Genomic DNA, 20637 nt, shown 5'->3' with positions numbered 1-20637 from the left:
TTCTTGTAAAATTCTCAGAATCTTACTAATGGCAAAGTTGCCTGGCTCAATTATACTTAAGCTCAGAACATTACATTCCCACAACTTTTACCTCGCATATTTTTACCGTTGTTAAATCATATTTAATAAACTTTCACTAACTTTGCCTTACGTGGAGCTTTTGTTTATTCAAATTTGATCAAATTACACACATGCCAATCCATGTGAACTTCTATGAACCTTTCGACTAGCTGTCCCAACTTTGCTTAACCTGAACTTAACTTTTACCCCTCACGGAAACTTTAACTTGAGCCAACTTCGCTTTAACTTAACCTGACCTCACTTTAACCCAACTTGACCGCACTTTAGTTTGACCCAAGTCAACTTAAAACGTTATAGATTAGATTACGATGGATTGCCTCAGTTGAAATTAACGAGCAAGTAAGCTCTAAAGATTTCCATTAGAGCTACCATCTCACAGTTGACGAAGTTTTTTCTTTTTTAAATAAAAATATAAAAAAAATATTTACTGGAATTCTTTTAATTTGTTGCACACAAGCGAAGCCTTGTAAATTAATTATAATTAATAAAGTTGTCTCAAAAAGTTGTACTGTAAACTTTGTGCTCAAAGATAAAACAAAATATTTATGATAAACATTTTGTTGTTGCTCAAAAAAAAAAAAAAAAAAAATATAAAAAAAAAAAAAACAAGCAGGTAAACGCCAACCAAATTATGAAAATTCCAAGAAAACTCAAGGATTTAAAAAAAATGATAACAACAACAACAACGTCAGCATAGAGACTGCCTGGGGCAACAGGCTTGACTAGAGCTCGCATTCTCGTGGGTGTAGCAAGCGCTGCGGATGCGGGACTTTTCCGCTATGCTGACTGCAGCTGAAGCCACCTGGAGCTACCTGCCAGGCATATAGCCATTGACAGCATTTACTGCCGCTGCTGTTGCCGCTGCTGTTGCTGCTGCTGCTGCTGCTGTGTGACCTACTGACTCCCGTGTAGCCTACTTTCCGGCGCCCGCGGCTCCAAGTACGTGGCACCAAGCGTGCGGAAACTGCGCTGATGGCCATGTCCTGGCTTGTCGCTGCTGCAACTCATCTTGCCCGCCTCCTGCCCATACTCCGTTGCATCCTCATTGCTGGGCTTGCCTCAGCGTCGGCCTCTATCGCAACCCTAGACCTGCCTCGAGCTGTGCCTCATCTTCACTCACTGCTCATTCACTCTGCCCTTGCCCCTCCCTCCACATCGGCGCCTCTGCTGTATTGCTGTTGACAGAATTAACTGCAAGAAAAATACTTTGCAAATTTAATTAAACAAGCTGCGTCGGTTGCAGCTTGCAGCTCATGCAGCTCATACAGCGCCCCAAGTGACGTCAGCCAGGATACCCCACATGGCCCACGGCCATCAATTGATATGTTCCTTATATGGGCAGCTCTTGATTACAGCTTTTTATACTCCTCAATTCTCTTTTGGGCGAAGGTTTCATCAATTAGTCATTTATTAATGAGCAGTTATTAACTGTAGTGATTGCTTCTTTGCTTTATTATTAAACATCAAATAGTAAGAACACTATTTTTATATATTATCTAACAATAGCAATTTTCAATTATTTTTAGAAAGAAAAAAATAAAATAAAATAAAAAATTTCTACAATTTTAATATATATTATTTGCTGATACATTGCTGTATAATTTAACAAAAATGGAATAATAAACTATTTTTATTAATTTATATAAAATATCAATTTAAAGTATTTTATTATTCAGACTTAAAACTATAATTATTAACTATGTATTTATTTGTTTCTAAAGTATTTTTAGTTTGTCAAATACTGGAATCATAAATAATAACTATTTTGTATTATTTTATTAGTTAACACATCTATTTAGAAAAAAATATTAATTTATTGTTTCATTCTACAATTAATAATATACATTTTTTATGTTTTTCATTTTGAATATATTGTTGAATAGAAACTTTTTCTACATTAAAAACCGCGCCTGATATTTTCAACATATATTTATATTCAACATATATTTATATACATATGTATCTTTTTTCTAAAGTATTTTGAGCCTATAATATATAAAAAAAATTGTATACATAGAAAATGAAAAATAAATATAAATTAAAAAAATTTAAAAATAAAAAAAAAAATTTTATCATACAAATTTCACTATATACATATACTAACGTATATAAATTTAGGGTAGATATAAGTCGATGAGACATACGCTCTCACAACTTTTTCTCATTGTGATTGTGTTGATGTTGTGATTGATTGTTTGTCGATGTTGCTTGATAATTACTTTGACGATTCCGATATTAACGCGTTGATAAAGTCTGCTGGCAACGAAATTAACTTTTTCTCCGGTGTTTGAGTTGGAATTTTAAAGATAGGCATTTCGAAAAAAAAAACAAAAAAATGAACGGTAACTTAGTTGAATGTTATCTCAAATGTGAGCTTATTATCAAAAGAGGAATAGAGTAAGAGCTTCCCAGAAGTCGATAGCAAACAAAAGACAAACAATTGAAAATTGAATCCAAAGGGGAATTATTTGTCAGTGTACGAATTGATATCTATTACTGGGATATCTATTACTGTTTAAAATGTCTCCATTCTGTCTAAGTTTTGCATGCTGAAACAATTCCAAAGATTCCTTTCTATTATTTGTGGCCAATGCTGTCAGCATGATGGACTGCTTAAACCAATATCAAACTGACATTTTGCCAACCATTCATTGACAGCTCTGTGGTCCCTTCAACTGCAGATATACGTATATATGTGCATATATGTATATCTCCAGCTATCTGTCACATTCATATTTTACAGCTGTAAAATCGCTTGAACTGTGAGTGGGTGGGTCGAACAGCACATTTAACTGCAATAGACTTAGGGATTTGCATGCATACATATGCACACGCACACATGCACGCACATGCTTAACACACATACAACTACTTATATAACCTATTCAGCTATTTCTTCGTCAAATGCAACATAAATCAGAAATTGCTTTACTCACTGCCAGCTCAGTCCCGGCCACGCCCCTCTTCGCTTCGTGTCTGCCCCAGTCAAAGTGGAAAACTTTTCTCAACATTTGTCGTGAAAATAGAAAAAGAAGCTATTTGAACTATATGGGCGGCAAAGTGGGCTGGGCCAGTGCTGGGGGAGGGGCACATAAAGTGAGTGTAGGTATTTGCTTTTTGGCAGTGCCAGGCCGGGCCAAGCCAGTCTAAGAAACTATTTTCTTTTCATTTCCCACTGCAAAGGCATTGCCGACAAGCACTTGTGACATATAATGGTAGATATATACATATATGAATATATTTATATATATAATATTTTATACATATATTTTTCTGCATAATATATGGCCAGTAAAATGTCATTTTAGCTGCGCGCTTTGTACTTTTGTTCAGCTCGCAAATATCCATATAATAGTTGCTCATGTGCGTTTTGCTGTGTGTTGCAATAGAGTCGTGTGTCTTACATACATAAGCAAAATTTCATCTAAATTTATATAAAGCAATGCTGAAGTGGTTTAATACTTTTTTTTTTTTTTTAAATTAAGTATTTCATATTATTTTTTTTATATTTACAGAACACTTTAGCATCATAATTTTGTTCCATTTTTTTTTTTTAATTTTTTATCATAATTTTTAAACATTAAAAAAAATTTTTTTGAATATGTATTTGTTTGTTTTTAAGCATACAATGTCAATGTAAAACTTTCTGTGTTTAAAATGCTCAAGTCCTAAATTATCTAGTCATAGACTGATAGATATATAAACAAGTAAGAAGGCTCCAGTCGAGACTGCTCGACTAGAAGATACCCTGAACCCCCTAAGCTGATATTCTAATCATTCTGTACTTCTTTTATGCACACATACATACCCATGCATCCACACGCACGCATAAGCCTGCGCTCTGCTAACTGCGCAGTAAGCAGCGACTGCGCTTGGGCTGCGCTGCAGTGTGTGCAATACTTTGAGAATTTATTTGTTGAATAATTTCTTTTGTAGACATACGATCTTAATGAAACTTTCAGAGCGTAATCATATAGTAAATATGTGTGTACATTCCAAAGCACAAGTCTCTAGTACTTTACAAATTGAAGGCGAAGGGGACGTGGTATTCAAAATCTGTAAATTACAAAATCTTTGTATCCATTACCATTACCATTACATTAAAAGTGATCGGATGATTTATCGAAAAAATAAAGCAAACTCGTACTGCGTATGGTACACACGAGTATGCATGCCAAATTTCAGCTCTCTAGCTCTTATAACTTCTGAGATCGACGCACTCATACGGACGGACGGACGGACGGGCGGACAGACGGACAGAGCTATATCGACTCAGCTCGTCGCTCTGATCAAGAATATATATACTTTGTGGGGTCTGCCACGCCTCCTTCTGCCCGTTACATACTTTTTCAAAAAACCATTATACCCTGATTTCCCATTTTCAATGGGTTCAGGGTATAAAAATTAATACAGAAATAATTAATTTAAAATAATTAAATGAATAAAATAAATAGTATTTGATTATTATTTACTTATTATTATATGATGAATTTTAAAAAGAGGAAAGAAAAATATATAATATATTCACATGTGCCATAGTTTTATCCCATATTTACCATGAAATATTTATGATATTGTTCAATTCCTCGTTTAATGCACTCCCCATCTCCTTACTGTCGTACTTTTATATGTCTCTTCAGCAGAATTGAGCCGACGGACTAAATGACAGTAAAATATTAAAAACTGAAGAGGGTGAACTCCGCTCTGATTATGCATTGAAGCATATATGTGTGTGTGTATATACTGAGGTACATACGGTGAGCCGTATCTCACGTAGACTAACATTCCTATCTATTTGTTGTCCTTCAGCTGCAAACAATTTCCGCTTAATTGATTATTTATGTTTATTGCATCAATATGGTATATGCAAACACCTATGGATGGCCCCTAGATGTTGTGTGCATATTGGAAACTATCTAATTTAGTTTCATATCGAAATATTTGTATAGTTGCAGTTTCGGTTCCATTTCCAGTTGCATTCGATGTCGGGCTTGGAAGCTGGGCAACGCCACGTCGTTTAGTATACCTCGCTGGGGATTTTAATTAAAAGCAAATATATTTGCTTTTAAGTTAGCAAAACCACACAAACATTTCATGGCCAGGCTTTACGTTAGTCAAAAACCACCTTCCCGGCCACAAAATGTTTGCTTAGTTTCGATGCGAGGCCATATGGAAGAGGGGGCAGAGGAGGCGTAGGCGTGGCAACAAAATATTTACCTGATGAAGCATTCGAGCTAAACGTCAATTTTCTAATATATTGTTTGTTCTTCGTCTTGTTGTTGTTGTTGTCGTTGTCGTTGATGTGGTAAATTTGTTGTTGTAATTTTGTTTACATAATTTTCATGTGCATTTTATAGTGGATAATATAACAGACATGCCAACTACATTAGGCTTAACAAGTTTATGAAAGCGTTAAATTTTCGCATAGACCCTGAGCTGTGGCCATAAAACTAACGCTTCACTTGTTTTCATTTGAAGCATAATCAGTTATGGCTGGCTGTTAAAGTTAACAAGCAGTTAACTATGGGCTGAGATGTACTGCAAATTTGATGTTGGCATATTGGTATGAGCTGTGCTGTATGGCAAAGACAAATGAGGATAACAACAAGAAAATTTGATGAGATTAAGTAAGCCTGAATCGGGAACTAGGAGAGGAATAGCAAAGAAACAGGCGAGTTTAGTGAATATTCAAGCTAGGCTGGAATCTAGAACATTATCCTTTTAAAAAGTCCTTTCAAAAGCTTACTTTATTTATTTATTATTATTATTATTATTATTATTATTATTATTATTATTATTATTATTATTATTATTATTATTATTATTATTATTATTAATATTATCATCATTATTATTATTATTATTATCATTATTATTATTATTTTTTTTTTTAATTTATTTATTTATTTATTTTTTTTTTTTTTTGACAACTCATTTACGAATTGATCATGTAAATCGTTATCTGAATATCACAATATAAGGGACTCAAAATCTACCATATAGACCTCTCCAGCGAATACAATTATTTTACATATTTTGGATTGTCGATATCTACTCTATCACAGTTTACTCGGATACTCACTCCAAAGTACAGTCAGTGTAGCTGTGGTCAATCCACATACAGTTGAATGTATTGACCACAGCTCTGAAAAGGTTGATAAAGAAATTCTACTTTAAAGAAAAGCTATTCAATAATTAAATTCCATTGGCAATGCAGTCGCTACGCAAATTGCGCTGCAAGCAGAATGCGTGTGTGTGCGTGTGTGGGTGTGTGTGTGTGCATGTTTGCCATGCTTGTATAAAGAAACATTAGCATGATACAAATAGCAGGTCGATGTAGTAGTCGGGCTATTCTATAATCGGATACTCTCGACTAGAATACACTATTTAATTAATGTACGAGGATCAACAATATCTTAAAAAATATGCCACAAATCAAAAAATTTGGTTTGAAGGAATAAGCTTGTCTGCAATAAAAACATAAATAATGCTCTTTATAAATATTCCTCATATTAGACTCATTTATTCACCGACTGAATTACATATTACGTACAAGATTTATGGCATTAAGATGTTCTTCAATCAAATTGTATATGCTCAAGCTCTATTATGTATGCCACACATAAACATAACTCATCAGTTTATCGCCTATTTTTCATATATTGAAGACATATTTATGCGAATGCCCAGCCTAGTGCATTACAATTTCGCAATAAATCGCATAAAACACAATTCGATTTCTGATACTCCTAATTTTATGCCCAGCGCAGAGGGAGACGCCCAGAGCCATAAAGTTGCAACAGCTGCCAAGTAGTAATCAAAAGAACAAGTAAAACAGAACAAGTAAAACAGAAGAAGAAAAAAACAAAAACCTCTATAATACTTATAAATACCTATATACATAATCACATTTTGGCAACGTCCAATGATTTCCCAGAGCATTAGGTACTTTTTTTCTGTGTTGAAAATGGGAATATGGGGTATATGAGGCTTGTACAGATGTGTGTGACCAGGTCTCGATTATAAAATCTGTAAAAATATAAATTTAAATTAGTTTAGATAAATAAATAAGTAAATAAAATTAAATTAATAAAAATTAATTTGATGAAAATAAATAAACATGTTTTGACAACCCAAAATATTAATATAAATATTTTTTAAACTTTTCCTTAGAAATATTAAAACTCTTGACCTATTGTCCAGGGTATCTGCCTGTGCAGCAGTTGGGTTGCTCTCTTTTGCATTGTATTCATAATTAGATTTTTTGATTCCTTTGCTTAGGCTCTGCATTTGCTTAGTAGCCGGCCGTAGTGCCACAGTGATGGACTACGGCAATATCTTTGCTGTTTCGCTTCTTTCGTGCTGTCTCTGTTTAAAGGAGGACAGACACATGAATTATGGATTTCCTGCCATTATCATGGATAAAATGTTTTGCCTCTTGAGATTTGAGGGCCGTAGAAAAGTTTGTCGTGCGACGCTTTTGACAGAGCTTATTGTGGTTATCTTTTTTGGTGTTTTTTTTTTTTTTTTTTTTTTTTAGTAAGTCTTGAAAGTATTTATATAAATAAACTTGATGAAAGTTTGTGAATTTTTATGAAAATATTATGATAGAGAGTGTATATATTTTAAGGAAAATAGAGGGGCAGACCTACGTAGATAGTGCCATATGGTCCTCTCTTTCTGTATGGTAGTTGAACATATTGTATAAATATATAGTAAATACATTATATGTATATCTATAAGGCAGTCTGTCAGAAAAATGCGTCTGATTCTGAAACTAAGCTCAACTTGGAATAATTTTGAGGTATTGCACACATGAATAATTCTTTAAAAAAAATTAGTTAGCAAAAAACATAAAATATTTGCTGTTTTTATTATCTTGAGTCAAAAGATCAAAAACTATGTTTTACATGAAAATTTCATAATGAACATAGCTTAAAATCACATTGATTATTCTTTTTATGCCAATTATGACAGCCAAAATGGAAAAGTCAATCAATCTATTAAAAAGTCAATAAGGACTTGTGTTGTTCAACACAAAAATTCAGGCATCTCTAACGAAGTTATATGAGTTTGAAGTGAAGCACTAGGTGCAAACTCAATTTGTGATGGATGAAATGTTATTTAACAAAGATTATATTGGGCTTTGTCAATTAGCCAAGTCAAATACATGAAAGCATCTTAAAATACACATAAAACTAACAATCAAAATGAGTTTGGCTTACTTAACAAGTCTGGTAATTCATTCAGTGCTAATAAAATCAGTTGGAAAAACTCACTTCTTATGTTGTTGCCCTTTTGATATCGACTGATAAACTGATTTGCTTTTTGGTTATGGCCATGTCTCCGCTGCGAGCAATGACGCTTTGACCTTGCTCTGCAGTTGTGGCTAACTGACACACAACAACAACAACAACCAAAAGTCGCCATTGATTTTGGCTGTAATTTGGTAGTCAAACAAAGCGAGATGCAAACTTGTATATTTATGTCTATACAGTCTGATCAGTTGCCAGTGCACTTTCCCCTTTTCCCCTTTCCCCCTTACCGCTTTTTCGCTTTTGCCATTATTTTGTTTCGTTTGTGTTGCTTTGGATATTTGTTGTTTCTCTTTAGTTTCTTGTTTAACTTGTTGTACAATGCTTTTTAGTTTTTGCGTAATTCCAAACTTTTAGGCAGGCATCTGGCATTCGTTGCATTGTTTTGCGAAAAGTTTTTTTTTTTTTATTTGCTGCCAGAAGGCAAGAATACACACACACACACACAACATGAATATTAAGATGTGTATGTATATAAATATGTAACTCTTTGAATAGATAGTCAGTTGCACAGTTACTTATTTACTGTCAGCAGCAGCAATTTTGTTGATTTGGATCGCCTCTGGCGAAAAAGTGCTTCAACGGAACTTTACAGACTTTAGCTCTCTCTATGGGAAAATAGCAAGCAGAATTGATTAAAATAACTAGGAATGAATTGAACTAGTGGGAATTTATGGCATGTGTAGAGTGCAAGAAATTTAAGGATTTACTTAAATAAAGTTCACATATCGTTGAAAACCTACTGACCAATAAGCGATAAGTATCGATAGTAATACAAGTCAAAAATATATATATTTTGCTGTAAAAGCTTTGCATAATACTTTTAAAATTTGGAAATCCACTAGCTTGTCTAGAGTTTCTCAAAGAATATAGTAACATTCAAAGTTTATTGCTATCGATGATAGAGAGTTTGGAATTTCTTTAAAGAGAAAAAACGAGGGTTAGATATTTAAAAAAAAAAAAAAAAATTTTCCTGTCTGAGTAGAAAGATATATTTTAATATATTTATAAGGAGACCTTGATATAACGTAATATGTCCAATATTTTGTTGAGTAAAAAGAGTACATATCTAATATTATAAATTCTAAACATAAAAATCATTAATAAAAATAATACTTTTTATCGATAAATATCGATTTACAATTTCCAATTTTGTGCATTTGTTGCATATCGTCAGCTTAGAAAAATTCTGGTTCTTGTACCAATAAAATCCAAATACATATATTACGAAATTTACTTACTTTTATGGAGAAAATTGTTTTTTTTTTTTTTTTACAGCCGATGTAGCATATTTCATGCATTTCTCTGAGAACTCTTGACTCACGTTTTTGATTTGAATATCACGTATTTGGCTTTAGTGAGCTCTTGGTTATTCACAAGGATCACATGTGAATACGATTGGTATTAAATGGAGGTTCAAGTGAAAATTATTCACTCCTTGAAGTGGCAATCCACGAAAGCCTCAACGAGCCGTTGATTGACTGAATGTTGAGGCCAAAAGTGCCAGCGACAGGCGGCGCACAATGCGGCTAAGACAAAGCGCCAATGGAAAGCACTCAGCGCTCAAGCACAATTCCACCCGCACTCGCCTCTTCGTCGTTCGTCTGTCGTCTGCCCAGACTCTTCTCAAGTCAATGAATGAAAATTTCCTACGCAGCAGAGATTGATGACGCTCTTGAAACGATGCCACTAGAGCTTCAGCTTCAGCTCCAGCTCCAGCTTCTGGTCCAGCTGCAGCTGGTGCTGTGCAGATTCGATTACTTGTGCTCGTACCCGTACCACGCCACTCGTTTATATATTCAGATAGTCTGTCTACTCAGATATATGGCCAGTGAGTGCTCCACTCCTTGCGAGTTGATTAACCATCAGTAGCTGAATGGCCCTTTCCCCAGACTTTGTTCGCTGTGCATCGCACTTAACCAGCATTTTGTTATTTTGACATCGAGCACATGGCCAGTGGGTTGCCCAACTTGGCTTGAATGTTATTACCGGAATGTGCACAAGTGCGGCCGAGTAAAAAATTTGCATACCAAGCAAAGTGGTTGACAAAAAATAAAAATGAAGCGAATAAAAGTTACCAGCCAAAAATGTTCATCGTTAAATGCTCTGCGAGTGGCAACGATGCCCATTCGACTGTTGGCCATAAAATGCCTCAACGACGTGATATATACCCTCCTGATTATTTACATACTTATATATTCATATATATGTATGTATGTCTGTGCTTCTCCGTTGAAAGCTTTTTCCCCCAGTGAGGCATTTTTCTTGTACTTTCTTTTACATTTTTTTTTTTTTTTACTTGAGCAATTTCTTTGAAATTAATTCTCTTGGTTTTGTAATTTTCATCCAGATTGACCTCGTGCTTAGGCATTTTATTGTCATGCGGCAAAAGTGAAGCTGGGCGCTGCAATTTATCAGGTTTAACCACAAATTGCAGTCGCTTTTTCACTTTTTTACAGCAACTTTTTCTCTGGGTCTTTTCGCATTTCTTTTTCATTCTGTTTGTGTTTTTGTTATCTTTATCCTCTCTCATTTACTCCGATTAGGCTACTCTGCAGTATCTATCATGTCCTCTCTCTTTCTCTCTGCCTCTTTAATCGCCCTTTTTCGATTTACTCTTATCGAGGTTTCTATTTCTCTCACTCCTTCCTTTCAGTATGCTTCAGTCTCTTATTGTCTCTCTCTTTCTTTCGCTTTGATCTCGATTTTGCTTTCTATATAAGTCTCGATCTGTCCTTTTTCCTTTTTAGTGTCTGTCTATCTCTCTCTTTCTTTATCGATCTAATTATTTCCCTTGCTCTCTTTTTCAACACACATATTTCACGTTTTTCCAAACACAAAAGCTCTCGAAGATAAATTTGAATATAATTTATCATCACAATCAAAGAACATAATTTATTTCTTTCGCAACTATTTATTATTTCAAATTACGCGAAAATCTAAAAGTTTGACAATGGAAAGTGCAAAGCACTTTCCTTTTTGTCTTTCAAGGAGCCATTTGTCAGCTTTGCATCTATGGATGACTGCCATTTATTTGTACCACAAGTTTTGCTCATGTTTCACAGACTATCAATCAGCACAATCTAAGACAACAAAAGTTTTTGCCGCCCCCACTCTCGCTCCTCCATACACAGTCCCCGACGGCCCATAACGACCGCCAACTTCTCGGCAAGCAATAAACATTCGCTCATGTTTAATGTGGGCTGACTGTGGAATTTCTTTCAAATTCAGGCCAAAGAACATGGGACGTAGCTGTCGAAGCAGCTGTCATATTTACATATCTGTGGATCCTCTCACATTATTTGGCATTTGATACTGACAATGCTCTCTTGTATATATTAAATTAATGGAATGTCGATGTGGCAGTCGACGGCGATGCCAAAGCCGAAGCCGTTTATGTGACTTTACTTTGCCGTTTATTGAATCTATGACATCTCACACGCTGCTCGGGACAGTTGTTGCTAAAGCTGTGGCCCCCAAGGACCTTGATAGACCTCTACATGGATTGAATTTTCAAATCGAATTTAAATATGAATTGCGGAGCACGAGTGTTGAAATTGACATCTTATATACTAAATCGAATGTGTAAAATATAACAATGCTTAGTAATATTTGCATTTGTATTATAAGAATTCATCTTATTTTATAATTATTTTTAAATTTACTTCTATTGGCTTTGGTTTACTTTTATATTTTTCAAATTAAAATCTTTTTTTTTTTATTGTACGTTTTTATTTTTATTCATTTTATTTCTAATTATCTTTAACTTCAATTTAAACTTTTAACAAATTAAAATAAAAAATAAAAAAATAAAATAAAATAAAAAAAATTTTACTTTGTTACAACATGCTTCATAAAAAATATTACTTAAAATAAATACTTATTATATAAATAAAAAGCATTTTTAATGTCGAGTCTCGATAATTTGTAGCCTGATGAATCGAAAATCGCGATAAATCGAACAAATCTATCCCCTTGAAAGAAATTTGTTTTCAATAATTCTCGATAATTTAGAATCCTGTGTAAATCGAAAAAAAAAAACTGATACCCTTTCGAATTATCGGGATTCTAATGTATATACATATACATATACATATATTATTTTCACGTACTGTTTGATTGATTGTTCTTCTCGTTCTTGTTTAAGTAATTTGTATATAATTTTAATTATGTTGCGTATAATAATACATTTTTTATATTTTATATAATTTAATAAACATATAAGTTTCAACTCTATTTATTTTTTTATACTAATGTATTATTAAAAAATAAATAAATAAGAAAACTTTAATGGGCTTAGAAGAAATTGCGAAGAATGGAAAAAATATGTGCATTATACAAATTATATTTATATAAAATATGAATGAGGTGAAGAACACATCTTTCAGTATGCCGAAGCTTAAATACCCTTGCAAGCATAAAGTATTTAGTAGAAGCATTAGTTTTTCATTTAGAGCATGAGCTACTTTAGTGTTTCACTTATTCTTGAAGATCCAAAAAGTATGCTATGAATATTTACTACATATAGCAACTCTACACAAACGATCGCACTTGACAGTGCGAGTCAAGATATTAAATTCTGTGATAATGTTTTGTATATATTCCAAATTATTAGCTATGAAAATAGAGTACCCTCTCTGCGTATTTTAAAACTGTTTAAATACCTAATAATTCAGTTTATTATACAATATTAGCTAAAGCCCAATTTTATATCATATTCATTTTTTGACTGTTTTTTATCGTTGACATAGTCCAATTTTACGCTGAGCTTAACAATTTAAGCACATAAATGATAATGTCCATTGCAAGAGTATGGAAAGAGCTCTTGACCCACATATTTTATGCATTGCACTCGTATCTCTAAGCACACACACACACGCATATCACTCTAGGCAAAACCCAATTTGGGTTTGCGCATCACTTTACAAAAATGGAGATAAAATTATTCTCTCTCTCTTTTTTTGCAGTCAAAGGATATGCAAAGCAAACCAAAAGAACGTGAAACAGATGCAGCCAGCGGGCTTTAAGGGACTTAACTCTGATTAAAAAGCATTTCGCGTTTGCGTCTTTGAATTAAAAATAAAAATAAAAAAAAATTGAAAATCAAATAAAAATATAAATAATTAATTTGAATAACAAATTTACATTAATTTAACAATGTGTTTCATATGTGCGCACTAAATGATTAAGGGATTTGTTACTTCAACTCCTTAAATAGTGCTTGGGCAAGTGTTTACAATTTTGGGCATGCGGCTGCTGTTACCACAACTGTTGCATGCAACATGGATGGCGAAAATCGGATTATATTAAATGTGGGCGGAATTAGGTGAGTGCATTTTAGGTTATAAGTTATATTTCTTATCATATTTTAGGAAAATGCTTTATGAAGATGAATCAAAATATGTTTTGATGATAAAATGTGAAGGTTTACTCCTTTCATGCAAATATGAACAATTTAATCTACAATATATTTAATTCCAAATCACATAATATATTTGTACCACTTCAGAGATATACAAGGAGAGAGAGGGCGGTATAGATTAAACATCTGCAATTTTTATTTGGTAATTTTCGCAATGCGGTTGCGTAAAGCAGATTAATTTTTATTGCTACCAATATACATGTCACTTGTAACAAGTTTTTTCTGCCGACCGCATTGTAAAATGAACTACATTGATTTTGCGTATATTTGCATATTTTTTTATTCATTTGAGAAAACAACAAACCACAAATCGCTACAAAAAAATTAACTGAGATATGTAAATCGGATTGTAGTTCCGGTAGAGCAGAAATATATTTACATGTATACATTTGTGGATAAAATTACAATGAAACAAGCCTTGTTTATTACATATATTTTTTATTATATATGTATATGGTTTAGGTTGAGTTTTGTATCAATATAATATTGAATAATTTATACGATTTTGATATTTGAGACTAGAAAATGTGATACGATAATATTATTCAAAATTTTATTGACAAATAATTTTAAGAGCAAAAACCCCAAAAAATAGCAAGTAAGAAAGCTCTAAACACGCATAGGCTGCAGTGTGCGCTTACTATGAGAACTTAATTGTTTAATAACTTTTTTATGGACACACGATCTTCATGAAGAATCGTAATTATAGCCATAATATGCCTGCACTTGCCAAAGCACAAGTCTCTAGTATTTGAAATACGCCTTTTACAAAAGTGAGGGATGTAGCTCTAAAGATGTAGGAGATATAATTTTATAACTGATTTTCGAAAGGGTTTTATCGATAAAAATATCGGGATACGTTATCGATTTTTAATGATAAAATCGATATCCGCGCTGTAAATATGGAAATTTAAAAAAAAATTTTGAAGTCTCTAGCTCTTATATCTTCTGAATTCGACGCGTTCATACATACGGACAGACGGACAGGACCAAATCAACTCAGCTCGTCGCCCTGACCAAGAATATATATACTTTGTGGGGTCTGCCACGCCTCCCTCTGCCTGTTACATACATTTCAAGAAAACCATTATACCCTGACTTCCCATTGAAAATGGGTTCAGGGTATAATAATAATATATACAAAAAATAAATAAATACAAATAAAAAAAATAAAAAAATCATACATATTTACATACATATATATTTTTTTTATTAAAAAAAGTTGCGCATATATGTTGTCTTTCTTCATATTGTAGTTTTATATAAAAAGTCTATGATATATCATCAATATCATGTCAATAAATATTCGAATCATAAAAATTGACTAATCCTAAATTGAGTATATACGAATATAAATATTATTATATGTATGTATGTTCATGTATGCACATACACAGATGAAGATAATACAGTATAACAATATGAACAACAGACTCCCTGCTTCACAAGCACAAACAGAGCATAAAATTTTATCTTCTAAAGTTTTGCTCGAGCTTGAAGATTACTTCAGTTATGCTGTGGCAAAAATGCTTTAGCTGAGGCCTCATCACAAAACGTCTTAACTCAACTCAGCTTTCATATATAATATATACATATATATAAATATGGTATGCTTTTTTTATTGCGATATTGATTTACACATGAAAATCGTTTCACGTTGCGTTTCTTTTTTCGGCCCAAGTGGAACATGCTGGGAAGTACTGAGCACTCATGTACGAGTAGGGGGGGGTAAGTGCTGCAATATGTATATGTCACACTACTCGAATGTTTGTTCAAGCATTGTGCACAACTTTGCGACTGCATAGGGAGAGAATCTATTTGTGTAAGTGTAGTGAGTGTGAGTGTGAGTGTGTGTGTATACGTGTCTGGGACTTCTGGCTGTTACACCGTGACATGAGGGTAGGAGGTGAGCCGCATGCTTTTTGTAGCATACTTATGCGGGTCAGAGCTGCCCGACTCTTTTGCCTGAGCTGCATGGCATCATGCTGTCACATCGCAGATGTTTTTAGCACAAACACAAATACACACACACACACACACACATATATATACAAACATGTACAAAGCAACTCAGTTACATGGCCGTGCTAGCTCTTCTGTGTGTATATTTTTCGCTAAATATTGTTTGCTATTTGTTAAAGTCTCACATTGAATAAAAGTTTTCGCTTTAACCTAAAGGCAAGGGCAGTCACAACTGATGTGACTATGTGACTGTGTGTGTGTAGTCCGTTATGCTCTTATGAAAATAGTATACTTACTCGTTGTGAATTTTTGACTTACTTTTCCCCTGTTCGAAGCTCGCATAAACGTTTATCATTATTTTCGCAGCTTTTTCATTTTAAACTAAAAAGCTGCTCAACGTTCTACTTTATTATCTTTCTGCAAAATCTCTCCACACTTCACTATCTAATTCACGATACAGCGTTTTGCCACATCACTATCCAGTGGGGCCCACTGCCACACAACTTGAACTTCCAGGGCCAATATCTGAAAATTGTTGTTGTTATTGTTAAAATTGTCAAAAATTGTATAAACTGTAAAACTCTGGTAAACTATAATTGTAAAATAAAAATTTAAAAATAAAAATCAATTCTGCGGTCTCTCTGAGAAAAAAGTCAGAGAGCAAACGATTTCCTCGGTTCTTCAAGTTTGTTAGCGATCAGCTATCAATCGTTTTCCCTGTTCGCTCTGATCATTCGCCGACCGTTTAGTTATGCTAAATGAAACAAAGAGTCTTCTTTTTAGTATGTATGCGATGCTGGTGTTAATTATACACATCGATAGCGTATTGGGGTGTGCATGTATAAGTATGTGAAGACTTAGCAAATAGCTAAGTCTCAGTGTGAGAACATCAATGCTACTGTACCCCAAGCTAAGTTCGTGAACAACTCAAAGCGCTCAACTAAACCGAAAGGTCCTTGCTCAGCGTAAGGAAGTGTAAAGAATAAATCGGGTACCAGTTATTTACGAGCAATGTTATTAAATATCAATCAGCATCTTAATATAGCTTTATTTACTTTTAATTTTTCTCTGAATATATGTATAGTCAGAGAAAATAAAAATATAGTTGAGTAGTATTTTTGTTATTATTATAACATTTTCTTAATAGAACCAACTGCCAAAAATTTGTTTAAACATTTTTTTATATTAAAATATATATTTTATAAAAAATATAAAATTATAATATATTATTTTGTAATATTAGAAACCAATAAAATATGTATTTTACCTAAAAAAAGTATTTAATTTTGCTTGAGATTCTGTTTTCCATCAGCATAATAATTTTTTATGATATATATATATATTCCTTATACCCTCCGGACTCTGTTGTCCTTTGCCTAACCTCTTCCGCATTCATGCATTTATAGTTATATACATTTATTTGATACTCGTTTTAATTATTCATGACGGCTATAAATAAATTATTATTTATTTATCTTAATTTATATTTTAATTTAAAGCTTCATTTTAATCATTTGCCCAGCTGCCATAGACCTTGTTTCAGTTCAGAGCACATAATCGCTTAGCTATGGGCAGTAAAAGCGTATTTAATCATCTCTTTTTATTTTTATTTTTTATTTTGTGGTTTGTCTGCAAACTTTCACTTAATCATTATACGAAAATAATAATTCTTTTCCTTCTTTTTTTGCGGAACAAAAATTATTTCTGGTTTTTGTCATTCGGAATGTAGCTGTCAGTAAGTCTCTGTGTTGGGATGCGTGATTCTTATCATTGTGATTACGTGATGCTCTCTTTGTCATAAAAAAAAGCGCACAGTCAATGGGCGGCTGCTTTGTGGGCGTGCACTGGAGTGGGAGCGGGAATGGGAGGGGCTGAGGTGGCTGTTGGTAGAAGGTTGAAATGGCATACATGATGGGCGCTCCATTGCTTCGCTCATCAACGCAGACAATTGCGCTCTGATTGTATCTGTGATATAGCAGACATACCCAGACGCACACACACTCACACACACACACAAACACACAAAGAAACACACACACACACAGAAATACTCACTCATGCAGGCAATAAAGTTTCTGCTGTGGTTGCTTTCAACACAAATACATTATACTTAGTGCCGTTAGTTGCTGTTGTTGTTGCCGTTGTTGTTGTTGTTGCCTGTGCTGTGCCATTCGTTGTCGCCATTGCTATGTTTGTTGTTGTTGTTGCTGTTTTTCTTTTTGGTTTCCGTTGGCCTTTGCTTTTCTAGCGTCTCTGCCTCTGCCTCTGCTGATGCTGATGCTGGCGCTGCTGCCAGTCTTGGCTTTGCCTTTGCCTTTGAATCTTTGATATTGTGTGCGAATTAAACGAAATGGCTAATGAAAAGTTTAACAGTCAATAAATAAAAGAGGGGGCATACACGAATAGCACAAAGTGGGCCACCACAGACAGTTGTCTATAGCCTTAAAAATATATACATATATAATATATACGCTCACATACACGTACATATATATGTATATATACATGCGTGTGTTGATTTACTTCATATACGAATTCAATTCGAATTCAATTTAAAGTCTAGTTGTACAATTAAATTCGATTTGTATAGAACTTTACTAAATACTTTTCACACTTTTTATCTCATTCATCAATTTAATTTGCATATTCATGTCCGATTAAATTTTTATGCATTTCTTGTTATGTTTATTTAAACTTAAATTTAATTTTATTGTGCAATCAATTAAAATGTTTTTGGTTTTCATATTTCATATGAAATTTGTAGTTTACCATAAAAAATTAATTTTATGATATATATATTATATATTATTATACGTATATATAAATATAATTGCTTACATTTCATTTGTTATTGATTGAGCTCAATTTTAATTCGTGTTATTTAAATTTGAATAGGTAAAACATATTTTTTAATAATTTAAATTCGTTTTAGTTGTGGCCAAACTTTATTAACATCATTAAAAATCATTTTTTAATTACGTGTGTTTAAATAATAATTTAATTATTAGTTAAAGAAATGTAATCCATATTATTTCAACTAATTAATATAGTTTTAAATTTTAAAATAAAGTTAAGGCAAAAAATCTATATATATAAATATATATATATAAAAAAAACTACAATTTCAACATTTTTATATATGTAATTATTAATTATATCAAAGAATTACAGATAATAATATATGCTAATGTTTTTTATCCGTATTATCCATTTTTTTAACATTCTATAAATGAAACAATTTCTTAAATCAGATTATTTTTCAAGTATATTTTATTTTTACATTATGTGTTTAACCAACTGACTCACATAATTCACTTACTCCAATTGCCCTATCAAGTTTTGTTCGCCTAACAAAACGGCGAGTAAAATTGCTGACAAGGATCTTGCGGTAAAAAAAAAAACGCCACTGCAAGAAAAAGAAAAAAAAAATCAAGTAAGAAGACATAGGAAATTCGTGGCATTTTAAGCGCTGAAGCAGTCGCTTAGAGCCAAGTGTCAGAGACAATGGCTCCAAAGACAATGCCCAAAAGCTAACAACAGCAACAGTTGCAACAACAAAGAGGTTCTCTATTAGGAGGAGGCACGGTACAGGACCAGTCGGTAACAGGAACAGTCACAGCGAGCTGACAAAACCGCAGGCAACAAGGGGCACAATTTAAAAACAACAGCTGCGCATTTTATTCTACAGAACTCTAACAATAGAAAGGAGCTAACGTAATGAACAAATTGTTGATACACTAGCTGAATACCCTGTCAAAATTGATCCCATTTTGATTTGAGTGTAATATTAAATATTGAAATTAGAATTGGGATTTGGACCTGGATAAAGTTCTCTTAATCACTCATGCAATTAATTTTAAGAACTTCTAATTTCCAGTCTTATTTTTTAATTATTTAAATTATAGAAATTCCTCACAAGAGTAGTCTAAGCCAGCTTAGTTAAAGGGTATTTCAAAATGAAACAAAAGCAAAGTGTAGGCGCGAATATGAGTAATAAATAACTTGACTGCTACTTGAATTGTTTTTTATTCTCTCCTATGGCTTTGCTTTATTGTGGTTTCCTTTTCAGCGCTCTAACTTTTCACAATGGGCTGGCTACTCGGCCTCTGCCCGTCCCTTGCCCTCCCGTGTGGCTGTCAATGTGTTTGGCACTACACTTCATTAACTTCTTGTTATTTAATATACTTTCCTTTCGAATTTCCGTTGCGTATTTTCCGGCCTGTTGTCAGTCCACCCAGAGATGCCTTAAATGTCCAAAAGTCCTGCGGGGAGTATGCACACATAGATGAATTTAGGGTCTATGATAAAATATTTGTGGTGGAAATTGAAAAAGAGAAAAGCAAGTTTGCCAACAAAAACAAGAAAAAAAGGTTTCACAACAAATAAAGTCCTTTAATATCCTTTGGTATAAGCAAACTTTTTAGTTGTCCGAATAGTCAGTTGATATTTTCTTAGGCATGTCCTAAAATTTCCTTCAGTGTATTTCTTTTTTTTTTTTAGTATATTATTAAAATTTAAAATTAAACTTCCAAAAGAGAAAAAATATAACAAAGATATGATAAATAAAATTGTTAAATAAGTATGCTTTTACACCTATACAAATAGGTTAATGAACAAATTTAAATTTAAATTTAATGTATTTTTTTTTTTTTTAATATAGAAACTACATATTAAACATGTATAACAATTTCCACTTAAAAATAGATTGATAAAATATAATATAAATAAAATAAATTAATAATTGCATCTAATATATAAAATAATCAGGAATACAACAATTGAATAAAATACATAATTTAATAAATAAATATTTAAATATTAAAAAACTTAAATTAAATGTTGATATAGAAAACAAAA

General features: G+C 32.9%; 1 protein-coding gene and 1 long non-coding RNA gene across 5 annotated transcripts in view; one reads left to right on the top strand and one right to left on the bottom strand.

Moving 5' to 3' along the window:
* Positions 1 to 20637, top strand: part of Shawl (Shaw-like) — a 64031-nt gene that overhangs the window by 4868 nt on the left and 38526 nt on the right. For all 4 annotated transcript variants that reach the window (XM_089463838.1, XM_089463837.1, XM_089463836.1 and 1 more), the window contains exon 2: positions 13364 to 13722. In XM_089463838.1, coding sequence (XP_089319964.1) covers positions 13679 to 13722 — 44 coding nt within the window. In that variant the 5' untranslated portion in view covers positions 13364 to 13678. The remainder of the gene's footprint in view (positions 1 to 13363; positions 13723 to 20637) is intronic.
* On the bottom strand, positions 6551 to 16371 carry LOC149269974 (uncharacterized). Its single transcript, XR_016269001.1, has 3 exons — positions 16099 to 16371; positions 6975 to 7110; positions 6551 to 6884 (listed from the first exon to the last, which is right to left on the bottom strand). It is a non-coding gene; the product is annotated as an uncharacterized LOC149269974 (long non-coding RNA).

This window comes from Drosophila arizonae, chromosome 3, assembly GCF_054131065.1.
Source record: "Drosophila arizonae isolate 15081-1271.41 chromosome 3, UAZ_ARI_1.0, whole genome shotgun sequence".
NCBI lineage: Eukaryota > Metazoa > Arthropoda > Insecta > Diptera > Drosophilidae > Drosophila > Drosophila arizonae.
The sequence above is the reverse complement of the archived record's forward strand: the minus strand, read 5'-3'. Positions and strand labels throughout refer to the sequence as shown.